Genomic DNA, 21,584 nt, shown 5'->3' with positions numbered 1-21,584 from the left:
CTCCTTTATTCCCTTAACAATCAAACCAACTTTCGATTTAACTTAAATGGACATTTGTTCCTTAATGGAAAACTTTATCATAATTTTGTCAATATCGTCCCAGAGCAGTTCCGTTTACCTATACAGATCGGACCTTGCAGACTATCTATGGAAACGACATCGCAGTTACTGTGGCTCTTCTCCTTTACTGATATCGGTCAGTGCTGTCTTGTCTCTCTGTCTTACTCTTTTCCACGCTGCAAAAAGGAAAAAGCAGACCTCGAAATCAATGCGAGTTCCTCTTTTCCCCAAATTAATCCTCAGGCCTCCTCTTTTGAGAGTGAGGGGAACAGGTCTCTCTGAAGAGCAGCAACAGTGACACCCAGTGGCCACCTACAAATTAGACTTGAAACAGCCCTCAGGGCACAGGAGGTCTGTGTTGTCTACCACTGAAAGTGAACAGCTCGAAAGAGTAGTTTAAAGTCATAACGGCCTGGGCAAGCTGGAGAGGCGGAGCTGCCGGCATCCCCAGCAAGGGCAGCTGTGGGGGTGCTGGGGAGCTGGCCCACGTTGTGTGTGGCAGGGCTGCCGGAGGGGGCTGGGCTGGGTGCAGGAGACCCTCCCCGGGAGGCAACAGGGCTGCCCTCCCACCCCCCAGGAGCATGGATGCCCTTCAGCTCCAGCACATGGTGGGCCCCCCTGCCGCACATTCGTGTCACAGCGTTGACAAGATCGTTCACAAACATCGCTGTGCGCTTACGTAGCAGGAGCCGCAGGAGCCAGACCAGGAGATCTTTGTCCGGTCCAAAGCTGACGAGGCAGGACAAGATAATGTCCTCTGCGATGGACGCCTGCTGATGGTGGTCCTCAAACATCAGCTCCAGCACCTGGCGCAGCCAGGGCAGCAAGTGTTGCAGGAGAAGCGAGTACTCCGCGAAAAGGCTTGCCCATTCGTGAGCCTCGAGCCTGTCCACTACAGCCATGGTCAGCTGTCCAGCAGCCCGTGGTGGAGAAGCTGCAGGGCTGTGGGGGGCCTGGTACGGGACGGCTAGTGATGCTGGAGGTGGTCTGACGGGATACTGTGGGAAGTAATAGTCCGTCTGCACTGAAGGTATGACGGCATCCACCTCCCTCTTGCAGAGGGGGTACTCGGGCTTTATCTCAGCCCACCGCCAGAAGCAGACGAGACAGAAGTGGTGGCAGCATGGCAACACATAGCTGGCTTCCTCCCAGCTGTCCAGGCATATGGGACAGTGGTCGTCCAGCTCTGTGGCCATGCTGTCTATCTGGGGAGGTGGGCTGGGGAGAGACAGCGATCACAAGCTGCTCCCTCTCACTGGTCCTCGCAGCAGCAGATGTCGCACTAGAAAAGGAAGCGAGGCCATGCTCATTGGCTGGCCTGGGCAGGGGTGGAGGAAATGCCCAGGCCCCTCAAGAGGGAAACCCTCCCAGTTCCCCAGGGTGAGGTTTCCCCGTACAGCTCACCTCTGCTGCTGCAAGCACGCCTCCTGGCTGCCCCGGCTGCCCGAACCTGGCAGGGCCGGGGAAAAGCAGAACCCATCGCTCAGTGATGTCACTGTCCCTTCCTCGGGGACATGGCAATGGGCTGTCCTTGCCCACGGCGCTTGCCCTGGCAGTGCTGCGGACCCAGCACATGCCTCGGGGGTTACCGCAACGCCACTGCTCATTCCGTCTGCCACCTCTGGTCCCGTGCTCGGCGTCAGTGTTTCATGCCAGTCAGTGAGGTCTTGGCTGTGTCTTCCCAGGGTCCCGTCAGGTTCCGGTGGCCGTGGTACATATCTCCAGGCACATACAGCAAGAGGGTTCATTTGATAATGTCCCATGCCTCCCTGGGAGGCTGCAGGACAACGTCCCACAGGCTGTCCACGTACTCCAGGACTGTTGGCCAGCCCTTTGGGCTCCCCTGCTTCCTCCCACAGCACATCGAAGAACCAGCGCCTAAGGACAAATAGAAAGAGGGGAAGAGGCCTCCAAAGGCTGTGCCTCTCGTCCTCTGCCTCACCTCCAGGAATTCTTTTCCAGACTGGGTGGAAAGACATGTTCAGCTGCTGAGAAATATGCGCCTATGACACCATACACGGGAATGGGTGAAATCAGTTCTATTTTGAAATAAAAATCTTCCTCCCCGCCTTGCTTTGAACTTTGCAAAATTTTTGAGATTTGTTGCTCCTGTTTACAACAGAGGATTTTATCTGGGATGCCCTGAATACCCCAGGGAATGCTCACAAACTCTGCGTGGAGACCAGTGATGCAACTTGATCAAAACAATTCAAGGATAAGATTACTTACCATATTGCATGGCCCTTCTCCTCGCTCACAGTGCGGTTTAGGGGGCACATTGCTATTCAGGAGTTAAAATCATTCCATTTCTAAATGAATACAGTGTGCTATAGGGAGTCTGGAAGCAAAGCATGGCCTCTACCTGTTTCTATATCCCCAGGTTCTTTATTTGAGTCTGACATTCTAACATATGTTGCCTCACGTTCTAACGTGATATACGTTTCCGCATGGGGAAACATATAGAAAAAAGAGCGAATGCCTTGCACTATGAGAAGCTGTCCTCTAATTTGATGGTATAGTTATAACCTGCTGTGCACGTGGTCACAAAGCAACCAACAAAGACAAGAAAAACAAGCCAGCAAGCAAAGTCTCACAGTCTCTCCCCACGCTTCAGCACTGCTGGCCAGCCCTCTTGGGCTCCCCTGGTTCCCCCCACGGGGAGTCAGGGGCAGCACTTGGCTCTCTTGCAGGGAGTTTTTCCAATTTTTCTCCCCTAGCCAGAGGGCACAAGGCTGATCACCTCTGCTCAGCACCCATCAGGCCTCATCTGGGCACTGCGTCTTGTTTGGGGTTCAGCAATGGGCCCACGTTTTCTCTAGTGCTTGAGAGAACAGACCGGTGAATGTAGCATTACAGCGTTGGTGGATAAGGGAAGAGCAACTATCACCTACCCGGAAAGGATTTGACGCTGTCACACACAACGTTCACGTCTCCCAGTTGGAGAGACATGGGTTCCACGGATGGACTACTCGGTGGAGAAGGAATTGGCTGGGTGGCTGCACTCAAAGAGTTGCGGTCAACTGATCAATGTCCAAGTAGAGACCAGTGAGGAGCGGCATTCTTCAGGCGTCGCTATTGGGACTGGCGCTGTTTAGCGTCTTTGCCGGTGACATGGGTGTTGGGATGGAGCGCACCCTCGGCAAGTTTGCCAATGGCACCCAGCTGCGTGTTGCAGTCGACACGCTGGAGGGAAGGGATGCCATCCAGAGGGACCTGGACAGGCTGGAGAGGCGGGCCCGTGCCGAGCTCGTGATGTACAACAAGGCCAAGTGCAAGGTCCTGCACGTGGATCAGGGCAATCCCATGCACAAATACAGGCTGGGTGGAGAATGGATTGAGAGCAGCCTCGCCGAGAAGGACTTGGGGGTGCTGGCTGGTGGGAACCTGCTTAGCATGAGGCGGCAATGTGCGCTCACAGCCCAGAAAGCCAACTGCCTCCTTCTGGTACCTTCCTCATCACCACCTACCTGAAATATCAATAGTGGGTAGTAAGCTGATGTCTTAACCAGGGAAGGGAGTTTTCTCTGTATGTCCTTAATTCTGGCGCCAGGCAGGCAGCTGACTTCCCTGTGGGATGGCTCCGGTCTACAGATAGGGCCCTCTGTTCCCCTCAGAAGGGAGTCACCTACTACAATTACCTTGCTTTCTTTCTTGGTTGAGGAAGTCCTGAGGTGTGGGGGTGGGTGCCCAGCACTGGGCATCTCACTGGAGGGATCATCCTTTCCATCCTCAATCGCCTGGTCCTCGATTTCCAAAGCCCCATACCTATTATGCAAGGGCAATTGGGATGGTGAGGGGGGCTGTGAGGGGTTTCGCTTGCCTCTCCGAGGAGGGATCTGACTCCACTCCCCCTTATCCCTTGAGTTCTCTCCTTCTGCAAACTGATGAGCAAACCGATGAGTTGAGCAAACTGATAAACTGTTTGATAAACTAACCAAGGTGGAGGAAAAACTCCTTCTTTCCCTGCACAGACCCATGTTGCAGCTGCTAAGAAGAAACGCCCTCCTACTCAAGAGAAAAAACACCCTCTGACTCAAGAGAAATCAAACCCGATACGAGATATCCTGTGGTTTTGCCTCTGTGAATATGGAGAAGACATGAAGAAACGGGATGAAGAACCTACGTCAGCCCTACAGGCACGGGTGCTTGAGTTGCAAAATGAAGCAGATAGAAGAAAGGATTCTTACAGGAGGAAGGCTGCTCTGACCTACGGTAGGCGATCCTACGGACCAGGTAGGAACCGATCTGATAATCGTAGGTACTACGGTCAACGTTAGAGGTGCCCTGCCTCCGGCCAGGAGGAGGAGAGGGACAACCGAATTTATTGGACTGTGTGGATTCGATGGCCTGGCACATCAGAGCCACAAAAGTATAAAGCCCTGGTGGACACTGGTGCACAGTGTACCCTATTGCCCTTGAATCATAAAGGGACAGAAACTGTCACCATGTCTGGAGTGACAGGCGGATCTCAAGAACTGACTGTATTAGAGGCTGAAGTGAGCCTACCTGGGAATAAATGGGAGAAACACCCCATTGTTACTGGTCCAGATGCTCCGTGCATCCTTGGCATAGACTACCTCAAGAGAGGGTGTTTTAAAGACCAAAAAGGGTATCGGTGGGCTTTTGGTATAGCAGCTGTAGACACTGAGGATGTTACACAGCTGTCTACCTTACCCGGTCTTTCAGATGACCCTTCTGTTGTGGGACTGCTGAGGGTTGAAGATCAGCAGGTGCCAATTGCTACTGCCACGGTGCATCGACGACAGTATCGCACCAACCGAGACTCCCTGATTCCCATCCATCCCCTGATTCGCCGGCTAGAGAGCCAAGGAGTGATCAGCAAAACTCGCTCACCCTTTAACAGCCCTCTATGGCCAGTGCGAAAGTCTGACGGGGGACTGGAGATTAACAGTAGACTGTCGTGGCCTGAATGAAGTCACACCACCACTGAGTGCTGCTGTGCCAGACATGCTACAACTTCAGTATGAACTGGAGTCAAAGGCAGCCCAATGGTATGCTACAATTGACATTGCTAATGCCTTTTTCTCTATTCCTTTAGCAGCAGAGTGCAGGCCACAGTTTGCTTTCACCTGGAGGGGTGTCCAGTACACCTGGAATCGACTGCCCCAGGGGTGGAAACACAGCCCTACTGTTTGCCATGGACTGATCCAGACCGCACTGGAGAAGGGTGGAGCTCCAGAACACCTACAATACATCGATGACATCATTGTGTGGGGTAATTTGGTGGAAGAAGTTTTCCACAAAGGTAGGAAAATAATTAAGATTCTTCTGAAAGCAGGTTTTGCCATTAAAGGAGGTAAGGTCAAGGGACCTGCACGAGAACTCCAGTTCTTGGGAATTAAGTGGCAAGATGGCCGTCACCAGATCCCAACGGATATGATTAACGGAATAACATCTATGTCCCCACCTACTAACAAAAAGGAAAGACAAGCCTTTTTAGGTGTTGTGGGTTTCTGGAGAATGCATATTCCAGGTTATAGCCAGATTGTGAAACCTCTCTATGAAGTGGCTCGAAAGAAAAATGAGTTTCTGTGGGGCCCTGAGCAATGACAAGCCTTTGAGCAAATTAAACAAGAGATTGTGCATGCAGTAGCCCTTGGAGCAGTCCAAACTGGACGGGACATTAGAAATGCGCTCTACACTGCAGCCGGGGACAATGGCCCTACCTGGAGCCTCTGGCAGAAAGCACCAGGGGAGACTCGAGGTCGACCCCTAGGATTCTGGAGTGGAGGATATAAAGGCTCCGAGGCCAACTATGCTCCAACTGAGAAAGAAATCTTGGCAGCATATGAAGGAGTTAGAGCTGCTTCAGAAGTAATTGGTACTGAGGCACAGCTCCTCCTGGCGCCCCGATTACCAGTACTGGGCTGGATGTTCAAGGGTAAAGTTCCTTCTACTCATCATGCCGCCGATGCTACCTGGAGTAAGTGGGTTGCCTTAATCACGCAGTGAGCTCGAATAGGAAAGCCAGATGGCCCAGGAATCGTAGAAGTCATCACAAATTGGCCCGAAGGCAAAGACTTGGGGAAGGCACTAGAGGAGGTGGTGACACGTGCTGAGGAAGCTGCACCATATAATGAACTGTCAGATAATGAGAAACAGTATGCCTTGTTTACTGATGGGTCTTGTCGTATTCTAGGAAAACATGGAAGGTGGAAAGCTGCTGTGTGGAGTCCTACACGACAAGTCACGGAAGCTGCTGAAGGACAAGGTGAATCGAGTCAATTTGCAGAGGTAAAAGCCATCCAGCTGGCGTTAGATGTTGCTGAACGAGAAAAGTGTCCAATACTCTATCTCTATACTGACTCATGGATGGTGGCAAATGCTCTGTGGGGGTGGGTAAAGCAGTGGAAGCAGAGCAACTGGCAGCGCAGAGATAAACCCGTCTGGGCTGCTGAGCTGTGGCAAGACATTGCTGAGCGGCTAGCGAACCTAGTCGTAAAGGTACATCACGTAGATGCCCACGTACCCATGAGTCGGGCCACCGAGGAACATCAAAACAATCAGCAAGCGGATCAGGCTGCTCAAATTTTCCAGACAGACTTGGACTGGGAACATAAAGGTGAACTATTCTTAGCTCAGACTTGGACTGGGAACATAAATGTGAACTATTCTTAGCTCAGTGGGCCCGTGACACTTCCGGTCATCAAGGAAGGGATGCAACATATAAATGGGCCCATGACCGAGGGGTGGATTTAACCATGGACACTATTGCGCAGGTTATCCGCGACTGTGAAACATGCGCCGAAATCAAGCAAGCTAAATGGTTAAAACCTTTGTGGTATGGGGGACAGTGGCTGAAATATAGGTATGGGGAGGCTTGGCAAACTGATTACATCACGCTCCCTCAAACTCGCCAGGGTAAGCGCTATGTGCTTACAATGGTGGAAGCAAGCACCGGATGGTTGGAAAGCTCTGCCGTACCCCATGCCACTGCCCGGAATACTATCCTGGGCCTTGAAAAGCAAGTCGTGTGGCGACATGGCGGCCCAGAAAGAATTGAGTCAGACAACGGGACTCATTTTGAAAACAATCTTATAAGTAATTGGGCAAAAGAAGATGGCGTAGAGTGGATATATCCTATCCCCTATCATGCACCAGCTTCTGGGAAGATTGAGCGATACAATGGACTGTTAAAAACCACCCTAAAAGCAATAGGAGGGGTGGAACCTTTAAAAATTGGGACAAGCATTTAGAGCAAGCTACCCGGCTAGTTAACACCAGGGGATCCATCAATCGAGCTGGTCCTGCTCAATCAGACCTTTTACATACTGTAGAAGGGGATCAAGTCCCTGTGGTGCATGGAAGGAATTTGTTAGGGAAAACTGTTTGGGTTTTTCCTGCTTCAGGCAAAAGCAAACCCATTCGTGGGACTGTTTTTGCTCAAGGACCTGGATGTACTTGGTGGGTGATGCTGAAGGATGGAGAAGGTCAATGTGTACCTCAAGGGAATTTAACCCTTGGTGAGAATACTCAATCCTGAGCAGTATGATGCTGATCACTACATAATACTAACAGTGTTCCATACGTGCTTTTCAGGATAATAGAGAGGTGATGAAACCTGAGATAGCTTCATCAAGTGGCATCCAGCAAGCTCTTCAAGATGAACATGCTATCCGTGGGCACAAACCAGAGTGAATTTCGTACCATCTTTCCTGCCCTGAGATGAGATCCTGCAATCATGAACTAAATGGACTTTTGCATATAACTTTTGTAGGTAAATGTAAACCATAGATGAGTGACCTGCATGTATCCATCTCATATATATAATCTGTGTGTGTGTAAATTTGATAGATAAAAGTAATAGTAATCTGAGCAAGATGCAAATGGTATGGAATAAGGGGTGGAATGTCCTGGTTTGAGGTAAAACAGAACCAATTTTGTTCAGTAACTTCGCTTGTTAGCTGGGCCTCTTCTAACTACTGAAATTAACTGCATATTGTGCAGACAGCGTTCACTCTCTCAGAGTGATAAGACCACTTGTTTGTAGCTGATGCCCAGACATGGTATGCAGAGAGGCTCCTGCTTATACTTATTGCTATAACCCCCAAGGCCAACCAACTTTGTTATTTGCCCCGTTGGAGGGTCGGAAGCGGAAAAGCATAGTGGAGTCCCACCTGCAGGGAGAAGCGGACAGGACAGGTGACCCAAAACTCACCAACAGGGTATTCCATCCCATCTGCCTCATGCTCAGTATAAAAGCTGAGGGATCAAAGGGGCAGCTCTTCCTTCAACGGCCGACGTCTGAGGAGGACTCTGTTCATCTGCCTGTGATCCCGATTCTGAATCCAGATCCGGAATCCAGTTCCCGTCCGTCACTGCGTCCAGCCTGGGACTGCCCCAGTGCCAGCCGGTGACGTCATTGTCATCTCGGGAGCTTGATAGGGTTTTGTGTCTATTTTTCATTTTTTCTTTTCTTTTATTATTAATACTTCATTAAAGTACTTTAGTTCCTTCTAAACTCATAAGTCTCTTTTTCCTCCTCTGCCTCTCTCTTTGAAGAGGGGTAGAGGGGAGCATCTGTCGGTGCCATCTGGGGTGCCACAGGTCCCCAGTAGTGGATTTTGGCCTAAACCACGACAGTCCCGTAGCTTGTGAATTTGACTGGTTTCCCTGTGCCATGAAGTCGATTTTAACCCGACTAAAGCAAGACATGTATTTAAAGTGAAATCAAAGTGTGCTAACCTTTGTATACAGAAAACAGTTGGAGTTCTTCTCTATCTCAGATCTTTGGCAGCAGAGGCATTGCTTTCTCATGGAGGCCGGCTCCGTGTGTACGTGTGCACAGAAAGCAGGAGCGGTGGGGCAGGGTGTCAGTGCACCCCTGAGAAGCTGTAAAACATTTGGTCCGGTCTCAGTGTGCAGCTGCAATAGGTGGGAAAACAGGAGGAAACCAAAGGCGGCAATGAGAAGACAGCTGTATCAGCCTGAGTATTTGATGAGCCATATACATAGCTCACAGTTAACCTCAAGTGGTAACATGAAGGAAATGAAAATGTTTCTTCTGGGGACAATGGGGCACAGGGGTGCTGACAGTTGGCCTGATGGGTGTTATCAAAAGTTGGAGACAAGTCCCCTTGATTGGCCGGAGCAGACGCCCAAAGGCTGTACTGGGTTGCCCATGGATGGCAGCGGGAGTTGTCCAGGGACGGGATCAATTGTCCCAGCAAAGGCAGTCTGGTTGCCCGGAGTCTGCACTGAGCTGCCCACGGGTGGCCCCGGGTTGCCCATCAAGAGCACCGGGCACCAAAGGGCTGCATCAGGTTGCCATAGCGGCTGCAGGGAGCTGCCCAGGCAGAACCCGGTCCCTGAGCGCCCTGCGCCCCTGGCAACGCTGCCCTGGTTCTGTGTCACACAGGGCACTGGGGACGCTGCAGTGTCTGGCAGTGCTGCCACCGAACCCCACAGCACAGCAGGGAGTAGCCGCCCTCCCGGGCACTCCCAAGCCTCTGGAGGTTTCGGGTGAGTATGTACCATTATGGGAAAGTATTTTTTATGCAAACTTCCCATTTTTGAAGGACTCAAGTGGCTTTCACGCTGTAACAGATGGGATTGAGCACATGCTTTGTGTCAAACCCCACTCCCACCCAGGCATCTTGTTGCAGCACACCAGTGTCCTCACCTTTCACTGGGCTCTGAGCCAGGCTGGGAGCTGTGGGGAGGGGATGGGGTACCTCCTGAGTCGCCTCCTGAGGGTTTGGCCTCAGATGCGGTGTGTTAGGGACATTTGCTGGCCCTCTGCATGATGTTTCTGACAACAACTGACTGATACCCTGAATCTGAAAAGAGCAGTAGCACCCACAATGCCGTATGCAGTTCTCGGTAGCAAAATCTTCACGTGTGGCCATTCCTCCTAGGGCTCCTGCAAGGCTGCTGTTTACACACCCCTCTGAAAAGACTGTCTGGGATTTCTCCTTTCCAAGTGCATCGATTTTACGTCAGGTGAGGCGTAGGCATTTTTCTTCCTTTGCAAGTCAAGAGAGGGCTGTTCTCTTGAGACTGAAATAGCTGGAGGGGGGTCAAATTTGGATATAGATCTGCAAAGCATCAATGCAAGTGAAGGTGGGGGGTGAGGATTGAGTCCCTGACCCACCAATCACACTGGGTTGGTCCAAAGGGGCGCAGCTATCGGGGCTGGAAAGGGCACTTTGAAAGAGAAAAGGACATCTGGAGTACTAGAAGATCAGCACATACGCCAGCCAAAGAAGCCAATGAATACAAGACAATCACCAGCTACACTTTCACGGGATTGACAGATTTGAGGAGAATGAAGGCTAATATCTGTCATTCTCCTGAGCAGCCATGCTTTGCTTTTCTCCGCATTTCAATACTTGAGGCTAGATACTAAACAAATTCAAATCCCTTTCCAGATACAAATGCTTGGGGTGCTGTGAGAAGGCATTTGCTTTCAAGAGTTTTAGGCCTGTACAGGTGACCTGTGGGTGCTGTGTGCGTTGCTGTTTGTGTTAGAAGCTGCATGTGTTGCTGTAAGAAGGAAGGCAAGTGCAGGTGCTGACTGAGGGAAGTTGTCTTCTATCTCCTCCTCTGTGCAGGACAAGTACTTGAAGAGCAGTGGTCAGGAATGGAGGCTGTCGGCTCTCGCTTAACGGCAAGACGTGCCAAGGTTCTGCCTGCCATCAACACCATGACTGCCAGCTATAAGGACCGTTTCCCGTACTACCCGTTGCCTCAGAGCTCCAGCCTCCCCTGGATGCCCAGCACCTACTCTAAAAGAGATGCCATCAAACCAGCTTTGGCTCCCTTTTCCAAAACTTCCCAGGGGATGACCACCAGCGAGAAACTCCCTTACATTTCCAACAGAACAACCCTCTTCACCCGCTACACCCCTGACGACTGGTACAGGTCCAACCTGACCAAGTACAAAGAGTCAGAGACTTCCCGGCACAATGCGGAGGCTCTGAGAGTTGATACCACCCGCATGATTGGGGATAAATACCAGCAGACAAAGAAAACACAAGAAGAAAGCACCAAAAGCCTGGGAGGACGTGTGAATGCTATTGAGTTTTGGAAAGGGGAGCTCTGCCGTGAGCTGGATGAGATGATCGGGGAGACCAACACGCTCACAGACATGAAGAAGAGACTAGAAAGGGCCTTGGCTGAGACGGAGGCCCCTCTCCAGGTAAGCACTCTGTCCAGTGGGCTGCAAGCTGTAGCCTACTGCTGGAACAACTGCAGCCATTCAAATGTCTAAGTTCCACTGCAGCTCCGCAAGACCTAGAGAGTTTTTATGAAGAGACCATAAGTTAAGTTTGCAATGTCTTCCCATCTGCTGCATCCCCTATCAGCCCGTTATGAGCTCATCACAATTCTATTTGCTTAACCAAATATTTGTGTAGGCGGAACATCCAAATTCCTGGACTGGGAGACAGAAGCCCATGTCTTCCTACAACACCCTGGGGAGGTCAGCATCAAGGCTGACACAGGTGCCTGTGCCACAGCTCTGGTTGCAGCTGGGACACGCGTGCTTCCTCATGTTGATTTGATGCATACGGTGCAGTTCGGTTTCTTGTTGTCAGCTGAAGCAGCCGCCCTGGGCACTTTGTTCCCCTGGTGTCCCCTCTGTGCCCGCCTAGAATTTCTTTTCTTCCATTTCTTGAGACGGGGACTCTCTCTATAGAGAATCCTGCCCCTGCACCCAACAGTGATGGCATGTCCCCAACAGGTCGCTCAGCAGTGCTTGCTTCAGCGGGAGAAGAGGATGGGCATTGACCTCGTCCATGATGATGTGGAGAAAGAGCTCTTCACGGTAAGTTGGGCCACCCAGATCATGTGTTAAAGCCAGTTTTACCTAAACTGCCCTACTGAGGCTTTGCAGCCTTCTTCCCTACCTGGCTCCTTACCGCTGGGGAGGTGCTCAGCTCTTCAACCCCCCCAAAACCTGCTGGGCCACGGGATGGGGTTCCCCCAGGCAGCAGCATGCCCACGCCGTGTGGGTATGACTTGGCCGTACAGAGGAAGGAATAGCTGAAGAGTAGCTGCGTGTTTGGGTAGCGTGTGGGGGTTCTGTGACCATCTTCAGGGAGTAGTGCACTAAAGACATGCACGCAGTTTGGGGGCACTTTCTCCACTCCCTGCCTGTTTACTCTGGGCAGAAAGACAAGCAGGCAAGTTCTTGCTGTGTGCAGGGTTGGGGAGGTCTGAGGGGACGAGTGGCATCAGGACAACTGAGTACAGACACTGATGATGGGGCCATGTGTCCTTTACCCAGGAAGTCAATGTCATCAGGTCGTGCCAGGAGAAGATGCAGCGGTACCTGGATGAAGCCAAAGCCCAGCTCGCGTAAGGAGGAGCTCCTTATGTCATGCTGTAGGGCTGATGTGCATTTGCAGTTGTGATGTGGACCCCCAGCAGACCCCGACCTCTCCCCACACCCTGCAGATGGAAAAGCCAGGCGGGCTCCCCGGGAAGTGGGCAGTGATGCTCATGGGAGGACAGAGCTGCGTGGGAGGGAGCTGCGGGGAACTGGAGCGGGGAGGAAGCCCTTCCACCTGAACATCCCCAGCGATGGCTGTTGTTTGCATGTTGAAGGTCCAACAGGGCGGCCCAGCACGAGCTGGAGAGGGACCTGGCCCACAAGCAGGCGGCCCACCGCATCGATGACAAGTGTCACCACCTGAGGAGCACCTCCCACGGCATCAGCTACTACCCAGCGGTGGAGCGGGTTGATGCCACGTGAGTGCACGCTGGGCGGCACGCCAGCAGCAAGCTGTGCCCGGGATGCACGGTGCCTCTCCCTGGCAGGGAGCTGCTTGTCCCCAGCCCACTGTCAAGGCACGTCCATCCCGCCTGGAGACAGCTGCCTGAGTGGGACCGTTTCTCTCTGCTTATTGTTATTCTTACTGTTATTGTTATTGTTAACCATACCTTTATTCTTACCCTTACTCGTAGTCTTCTTCTCATTCTTATTTTCTGTTGTTGTTCTATTAAACTGTCTCTATCTCCACCCGTGAGTCCTGTTCTTTCTCTTTCCCCTCCATTGAGAGTGGCTGTGTGGTCCTAGCTGCTGGCCAGAGTTAAACCACAACCTATGCTCAAATTAAAGACGGAGATTTCAGATACATTTAATCAGTGCTGCTCCCAGGCAGGCTTCATGCCTGCCCACGTCCAGCTTCAGCACTACGGGCTTACCGGGGCCTCTTCTTCCCCCTCACCTCCTGAAGGATCTCGGTGCCGGACTCTTGGGCCAAGATCACAGACGACAACATCCTCCGCTCACAGAGCCAACGGGCGGCCTCCTCCAAGCTGCGGGACAACATCGAGAACCTGCTGGTGGTGGTGGCAAACGAGATGCGGAGCCAGTTCAACAGGGTGAACATCGCCTTCACCAAACGCATCAGCGAGACAGCCGATGCCAAGAGCAAGATCCGGACCCACCTGGCCAAGGTAGTCGGAACCCCTCCCTTTCGGTGTGTCACTGTCACTTCCTAGTGACACCCCTGAGGTGGGACCCTTAGGAGTTGGCACCGTAATTTCATCTCAAGGGGTCTGTTTTTGCTAGGGCATCCTCACTGGCAGCCTGGAAGCACAGGGATTGCCAGCAGAAAATGCCAATGCTGGTTGCATCTCCTGGTAGTTCCTTCAGAAGCGCTGGCTGCCCTCCAGAACGGCCTTGCTGGGCCTCTGCTGGGCTGCCTGCTGGGGGGGTTGCAGGCTTGCTTCTCCTCCAAGGACGTGCTTTCACTCTCCGTGCTCTGGGGCTGCTGCACGGGCATGCGTGTGTTTGCTTTGCCAAGCAGAGTCAGTGGAAATCAGTGATGGACACCTGCCTCAGAGCTGTGGGTCTCATAGAAAGCTTCCTGAAATGGGCCCCACACTGTATTGAGTAACTGAGGGAAGACGGGGCTTGCAGCACTGCGAGCTGATGCCACGTCTTTCAGTGAGGATCCATGAAGAACCTTCCCTCTCTGAGTTACTGTTGATGGATGATTAGTTCCAGCAAGCGGTAATTTTGGGAAGCTGGGAATTCAATAGGTCCATCAGTGCTCCAAAACCTCCTCTGATGTGACAGCAAGAGCCAAGAGAGGTTTTTCCCTGAAGAAAAATTACTCTTGGCTCTGCGCCTTGATGTGTAGCAGAATGACAGGGGTCTGAGCCCAGGGTCTGCTTATTGAACTTGTTTTGTTCTGCAGATGGACAAGAGGAAAGGGTAATTATGTTGTCACTTGAGAAGATACTTTTTAATTTGTGCATGGGTTTCTTTTTTACGCCAGATGCTGCAGGAAATCTTCCAGGTGGAGAAGACCATGGAAGCCATCCAAAAGGCCATTAGGGACCAAGGGCCTCCCTTAAAAGTGGCTCAGAGCCAGCTGGACGAGCGCACACGCAGACCAAACGTGGAGCTGTGCCGGGACACTGCCCAGCTGCGGTAAGGCAGGAGCGTGGGTCTGGTGGGCTCCTTGAGGAGTTACGGCTGGTAGCACCCGGGGGTAGCACTGCATGAAAAATTAAGCATGGGCTTTTCTTTCAACAGTCCTTCCATAAGCGCACTGCTATAATCAAAAGCAATGAGCAGGTATTGCAGCCTTTGGGTGCTGGGAGAGCTCTGCGCCCACAAAGGAGGCTGTACACCATGGCCGGGTATAGCCTGATGGCACCCCATGAGGGGATGGATTCTTCCCGCTTGGGTAAGCCCCATCTTCTCTCCAGCCTGCTTCCCGGCAGTTGGATGTGCTCAGTTTTGAAGGACGAGCCCTTTACTCTCCAACAGGATCCTGCTGAGATCCCTTAGGCCCTTCCTTTTGGGGAACTGCAAGGAAGGGTGCCCCCTATGGAGAAGCAGAAAGGGCTGTCCTCACCTTCTCCGAGGACACTGGAAATCCTTTCAAGGACACAGTGGTCTGTTTGGGATTGCACGCCGAGGAGCTGTGGAGGAGTAGGCTGGCCTGAGCGCCCAGCAGCACCCCCTCTGAGGCACCCCAAAGTTCACCCCTCCTGGGAGCCCGTTGGGCAAGACTCCAGCTGAAGCCTTTTCAGAGCAATTGAAACCCAGCCCCACAGCCTTTGCAGCATCTCGTACAACAAGGGTTTTTTCCATCCTCCCCTTGTTTCACATTCACTTTTAGCCTCTCCCAGATGTCCTGTTTTCTTTGTGTGCATCTGTGGGCATGGGGAGGATGCCTGCACAGGGAAATCCAGGAGGGGGAGCCAACAAACCCCCCAAACCAAGCAGGAACAGGAAACCACACCTGCTCATCCCTCTTCTTGCTGGCCTGAGCTGCTCTGGGAGAGGCGGCTGCGCATTGCCAAAGCCTTTGAGCAGACTTAACCATGCCTCCCCGCTGAGGTCTGGAGGAACTCTGCCCTCAGCTTTCCCATGCGTCTGCCAGAAACAGGGGGTCTGAGTTAGTCTGAGCACGCTGAAGGGGGAAATCCTGTGACCAAGGGGCCCTTCAGCAATGCCACGCTAGAAACCACCCCCACGATGGCACTGTTAACCAGGGTTTCTTGCTGTTTTCCAGCCTTGTCAACGAGGTCCACAAAATCAACGAGACGGTCCAGAGCCTCCAGCAGCGCCTGAGAGACACCGAGGACACCCTGCAAATGCTGGTTCATACCAAGTCGGTCTTGCAGCATGACCTGGCCGTCAAAGCCAACACACTCTTCATTGATGAGGAGAAGTGCATGGGCATGCGCAAGACCTTTCCCAGCACTGTGCGGCTGCTGGGTTCCATTTAGGCTCAGCTGAACTCACTGAATCTGTTGTGTGAGGGATTCCCAGTTTGGCTAAGATGCTTTGGAAATACTTGATTAGAGTTTCACTTCCTGGTGAAAGCCATGAGTAGAAATTAAATGATCTGTTTGTGTGTTATACGGTCTACCGGTATTTTTTTTGCCTTTGGTTTTTCTCTTTCCACTGTACTTTCACGGTGTGCCAGAAAGTCACTGAAAATACTTTGTATGCGACTAAGAGTAAATCCACCCACGGGGATTCAGTCCTACCCTCTCAGTCGGTGATTTTAGGAGAAAAACTGTCGTGTCTGCCTCCTTTTGAGGCACCTTCTTATCACCTTCTTAGAGGAACACCCTTTCATTCCATGGTGTTTCCTTCTTGCCTCATCGCTGGAAGACTTCAGGTGTCCTGCAGCGTAGCCAGCACATCTCAGAGCAACAGCCTGTGGGCCCTCGCTAGCACCCTGTCCCTCTAACCTTGGCGTGTCATCTCACAGCTTGTCACGGGCAAGCCTGATATTGTCCCCCTCTCCCTTCAAGCCTCGTTTTAAGCGCTGTCCGGTAGCCCTGATAGCTAGTGAGCAAAGACCTTCTTCCCCCTTTGATCGCCATAGGAGGACATGTTGCAGCTTCACCACCACACACACGGAAGAGCAGTAATGGGTAATAGTCGGTGGGCCGTACCAGGCTTGGAAGTTTCCTAGTAATATCCTTAAGCTGGGGCCCAGGGAGGAAGCAGACATCCCATCGGAAGAATAAGGGTTTGGACCAATTTATGTCATTCATGTTCATGATATGAAAATAATCTTGTATGGTATGAAATAATCTTGCCGGCCAGCTTGGGTCAAGTGCTCACGTCTCACTCCTCCTCATCCCTGCGCCTGGCAAGCTCAAAATCTCTGAGACCTTGAAACCCACACACCATAGCCAGCTATAAAGTACATATTTTCACAAGTTCAGACACTGGAGTCTTCTAAAAGTGCAGGCTTCCCAACTATTAGAAGAGAAGTTAGTCCTGTGTCGCTCAAAGCAGGACACACTATAACATAGTTTTGCATCGCAGGAGAGCATATTCTTCTCTTTGCATAACCTCATGCAAAATGACTGCAATTCAAAGTGCAGAGCACTCAGGCCTGGTGGCCCTATGTCCCATAAGCCCTCAGTTTCACAGCTGCTCACTGAGTTCACGAAAAACACAGTCAGAGTTTTTAGTCATTAAGCACAGTCTTTAAGGCAGCTATCTTGTCAGGTTTTGAAAGCCGAGCTCTTGTCCTCAGCTCCTCTGCTCTTCTCCTGGGCACACAGTAGCTACTGGAAGCAGCTGAAGAGGCACTGCTCATTGTGTGTTGCTATCAACATATTTACATTAGTCTAAAATACACCCCGTGATTATGTAAAGGTTTGGAAAGGACCAGGCCAAGTCGGGACAGCTGAGGCCATCTGGGCTAGTATCAATGCTGATTTGGTATTAGCAGACGATTGTTTCTCTTTGGAAGAGCAATTACACAAAACAGTGAAGGTGATCTGAAGCTTTGTTGAGGCGGGTGCACTGCAAACCCTGACCTCTGAGTTCATGATCTGCTTCTCCTCCTAATCAATGGGCAGAAATAGCACTTCTTTGATACAGTTCCAGTGACTTCAGACATTGGTTTTAACAGATTTTGACTTGACGCACAGAGGCACGCGTCTTTCCACTGAAAGAGGGTTTAGTTCATGACGAGACAGGAAGTTGCAATAATACTGTTAGGTGAGATTGCATCCACTATGAACAGCCATGCAAGGATGATGATGGTTTTGAAAAGAATCAAAATTTTTATCACAGCTCCCATAAAATTCAATAGAGCCCAAAACCTCTGGTGCAAACTGTAGGAACAAATCTCAAGAATGTGGCAAAGTTCAAAGCAAGGAGGGGAGGAAGATTTTTATTTCAAGATAAAAGTGATTTCACCCCTTCATGTGCATGCTGTCCTATCCTCCCAGCAGCTAAATGTGTATTTCCACCCAGCCTGGACACAATTCCCCGAGCCGAGACAGAGGACAAAAGACACAGCTTTGGGAGGCCTCTGCATATCTCCCGGATGGTCCCTGCCTGGGTGAACAACGCTCACATCTGCCCCTTCACACTGGGTTATACCAACAACCAAACCACTCAAGTGCCCCTACTGGAAGAGGCCTCTTGTGCAACTCGGAGACGGCTCAGGGAAGGGTCAACAAGGAATATAGACCTGGATGCTCTAGAGTGTGGCATCGCAGGTCTGGACGGATTGACCTCCAGGCTCAGGGATCCCACAGCCTCTCTGGCAACCCACTCCACTGCTTTATGAGTCTCACAAGGATTTTCTTCTGGATTCCTGCTCTTCAGCCTGAACCTCTCCACTTTCAGGAGATGCCACCAGGCAGTGCTGGCAAGACGTTCCAAGTGATGGGTTCTGTTGTCACCGAGGGATGGGCTCTGATGTCACCAAGCAACGGATTGTGAACACGTGCCCCTCGCTGCTTAAATCCGGGCGCCGAGTCCCATCCAGCTGGTTCATACCCGCATTCCAGCTGAGCAGTTGGCGAGGCTGGAGTGTTGAGCCAAGCCTTGGCGCTGGTGTCCTGACTGGGGAGTTAGTTGCTCGCGGCAGCTCTCCATCTGTGCCCCAGAGCCCGCAAAGGATTTTCCCTGGCCCTGTCAGCTTCAGGCAGCCGGGGCAGTCAGGAGGCACGCTCGCAGCAGCAGAGGTGAGCTGTGTGGGGACACCGCACCCTGGGGAGCTGGGAGGGTTTCTTTCTTGAGGGACCTGGGCATTTCTTCCAGCCCTCCTCAGGCCAGCCAGTGACCGTAGCCTCTCTTCCTTTTCCAGCCTGACACCGGCTGCTGCAGCGCCACAGGGAGGGAGCACTTGGTCACCCCCAGCTCCCCCTAGCACGATGCAGCGAGTGGAGAGCATGGCAATGGACCTGGACAACCACTGCCCAGTGTGCCTGGACAGCTGGGACGATGCCGCCTATGCCATGCCATGCCTCCACCAATTCTGTTACCAGTGCATCCTGCGCTGGGCTAACAGCAAGCCCGAGTGCCCTCTCTGCAAGAGGAGAGTGCGATCCATCGTGCACTCGGTGAGGGCAGACAATGACTTCGAAGAGGTTCCCATCGCGTCATCTGCCTCAGCCCCCGCACCAGTTGGCACCCGGCAGGCCGGAGGAGCGCCCAGGCACCCAGACACCCACAGCCCCCCTCGCCGCTCTGTAACACCTCAGCCGCTGGCAGTGGAGTTGGTGCCCAGGGCTCTGGTGGGCGGCCTCCAGCCCCATACCTGGGCGTTCCTCTTTGACGACCACCCAGCTCTCCTCCAACGCTTTCTGCCCTGGCTCCAACAGCAGCTGGGGCTGATCTTTGCCGAGGAGCCTTCAGCAGCCGTTGTGATGGAGGACCTCATCCTGGCCGTCCTGGGCTTCTTTGGTCTGGACGAAGAGGTCCTGGTCCGGCTGCTGCAGGTCAGCCTCCAGGATCACGCGGCGACATTTGTACAGCAGCTTATCAACGTCGCCATGCAACGCTGCAGCGCGGAGGCCCACCGTCTGCTGGGCCTCGAGGACAGCCATGCTGCCGAGGAGCGGGAGGGCAGCCCCATGGCTGTCCCTCCTCCTGCTGCCTCCAGAAGGGGGTCTCCTGGCCCTGGCCAAGGCACCTCCCGCAGCCCTGCTGCAGACAATGAAGAGGAGCGACCCAACACCTCCACCGCTGCTCTTCATGGGGCTCCCGGCAGCTCCCCCGATGCCCCTGTTCCAACCAACGGGGAACAGGAGGAGCTGCATGAGGATCCAGGGGAGGTTGCCGCAGGTCCCTCTACTCCCAGCCGCAGCAGGGACCTCTCCCGTGGGGGTCCACGGCGAGGCCCGAAGAGGAGGGCCAGCAGCTCCCAACATTCACCTCAGCCACCCAAGAGGCCACCCCGCCGGAACAACTAGAACAAGGCCCCAGGAGCTGCCAAAACCAGGGCCAGGCCAGCAGCTGGGACACATGCCGGCCAACGGTTCAGTCAGAAGGGGGACTCCAGGGCTGGACCATGCCCCACTGCTAAACGTCCCATGCCTGGTCTCCTCCTCACCACATCATCTGCCCCCACCTCCCGGGGATCTGCTCTCCTACCAGCCTCTACTGCCCCGTCATGCCCTGCAACACTGGCACCCAAATCTTTCCTCCTGCTCAGAGTCTGCACCACTTGGCTCTGCCCTCTGCATCACCCCATGCTCACACCCTGCCAAGGCAGGAGCCACAAGAAGTTCAACAGGAGAAAGAAGTGAAGTCCAGAACCTGGCGAGGGACAACCCCAGGAACCAGCACATTTGGCGCGCTGCTCGGCTGGAAAGCAGCTTGGCGTAAAAAGCCCTGCAGGTCCTGGTGGCCACCCAGCTGATCATGAGCCAACAGTGTGCCCTTGCCACCAGGAGCACTGATGGTGTCCTGGGCTGGACTGGAGAGAGAGTCTGGAGAGAGAGTCTGGCAAAGGAGTGTGAAGATGATAAAGGCACTGCAGCATCTCTCCTCTGAGGAAGGGCTGAGCGAGCTGGCACCGCTTAGCCTGGTGAAGAGAAGGCTCGCAGGGGAATTGATCAATGCATAAAAAGCCTGATGGGAGGCTGCAGAGAAGATGGAGCCAGACCCTGGCTGAGCGGCGCTGGCTGTCTCTGCTGTAGCAGGCGGCTATCGCAAGATGACATCCAGAGGTCCCTTCCAACCTCAGCCTTTCTGTCATTCAGTGAAAGTATTTGAATTGCCTAAAGAATCTATATGAATAACTTCAGTGCTGTTCTATAAAGTCAATAAAGAAAAGAAAGTAGTACAAACTTGCTGACGTTCCTCAAACTCTATTGATCGAATCATTAATACTGTGAAGTTCCAACACGCAGGGACGTCCCCAAATTCACTTATATGTTCTGGAAGACTGCCTCAGCTCAGTCAGCGTGACCCCGACATGGGGTACAATTCTGCTGTGCTTATACTTAGTTGCCATCCTCAGGACACGTACCAGATGTATGACACAGGTGCAGGTTCTGCTGCTGAATAAAAGGACTGTAATCTAGGGCTGCTAAGAAAGACCCATAACAATTATGCTATAGAAGAAATATTTCCTCTCTCTTCTGCTGATCTTGCAATTTTTAGTTTAGTGGAAACTGCTCAGTTTTCTTCACCTTACTTTGAGTATTTCCCACTGTTATGCCTGTCCTCAAGGATAAAAAAAACAACAGCAACAAAATCACACATCTCTACTTCCACTATTACACGTAAAACCATTCTGGGAGCTCAATACAGTTTTGTATATATTCATTATTTCCTTTTTATTTTATTCTTAACGTTTTAGTCAAGTAGTTCAGTTCCTTCTGAAATCCTGAGTCTCTCTTTCTCTCTCCTGCCTCTCTTTGAAGACACATTGACAAGAGCATCTGTCCTGCCACCCAGTGGCCAATCCGGCCCAAACCACAACAGCCATAGAGAATCATACCTCCAGTATCAACTCTGTGCTACAGCTCATAATCAAACCTTACCAGCTATTTAGTCCTCTCAGTTTTTATTGACACAGAGCAAGTTTTGCAGACCCAGTCCAGTTTTGTTCCGGGGAAATTCTATCTGGCCTCATCTTTCCAGGGCCAGGCATCACACACCGCAGCAGGTAAAACATCCTGTCCTGCAGAACGCCCGTTTTCATGGGGGAGGGAAACAGCACTGCGGGTAGCACTGATAACCTAGACCACAGAAGCAAGCGGGCAGAGCTCCATGAAAACACTGCCAGGCTTTTTGCCACACAAGGACTACCCCTGCAGTCTTG

General features: G+C 52.3%; 1 protein-coding gene across 1 annotated transcript; it reads left to right on the top strand.

Annotated features, from left to right (window-relative positions):
- Nucleotides 1-10,663: 10,663 nt before the first annotated feature.
- On the top strand, nt 10,664-15,777 carry LOC309683182 (tektin-3-like; the record flags this gene model as incomplete). The annotated part of the gene is made up of 7 exons (XM_082497383.1): nt 10,664-11,221; nt 11,765-11,848; nt 12,311-12,381; nt 12,631-12,774; nt 13,263-13,485; nt 14,313-14,467; nt 15,561-15,777. The coding sequence occupies 7 exons, from the start codon at nt 10,664-10,666 to the stop codon at nt 15,775-15,777; spliced, it is 1,452 nt and encodes a 483-aa protein (XP_082353509.1).
- Between the last annotated feature and the right edge of the window lie 5,807 nt (nt 15,778-21,584).

This window comes from Vanellus vanellus (genome assembly GCF_965231255.1).
Source record: "Vanellus vanellus genome assembly, chromosome: Z".
Taxonomy (NCBI): Eukaryota; Metazoa; Chordata; class Aves; order Charadriiformes; family Charadriidae; genus Vanellus; species Vanellus vanellus.
This window is presented reverse-complemented; position numbering and strand designations above follow the sequence as displayed.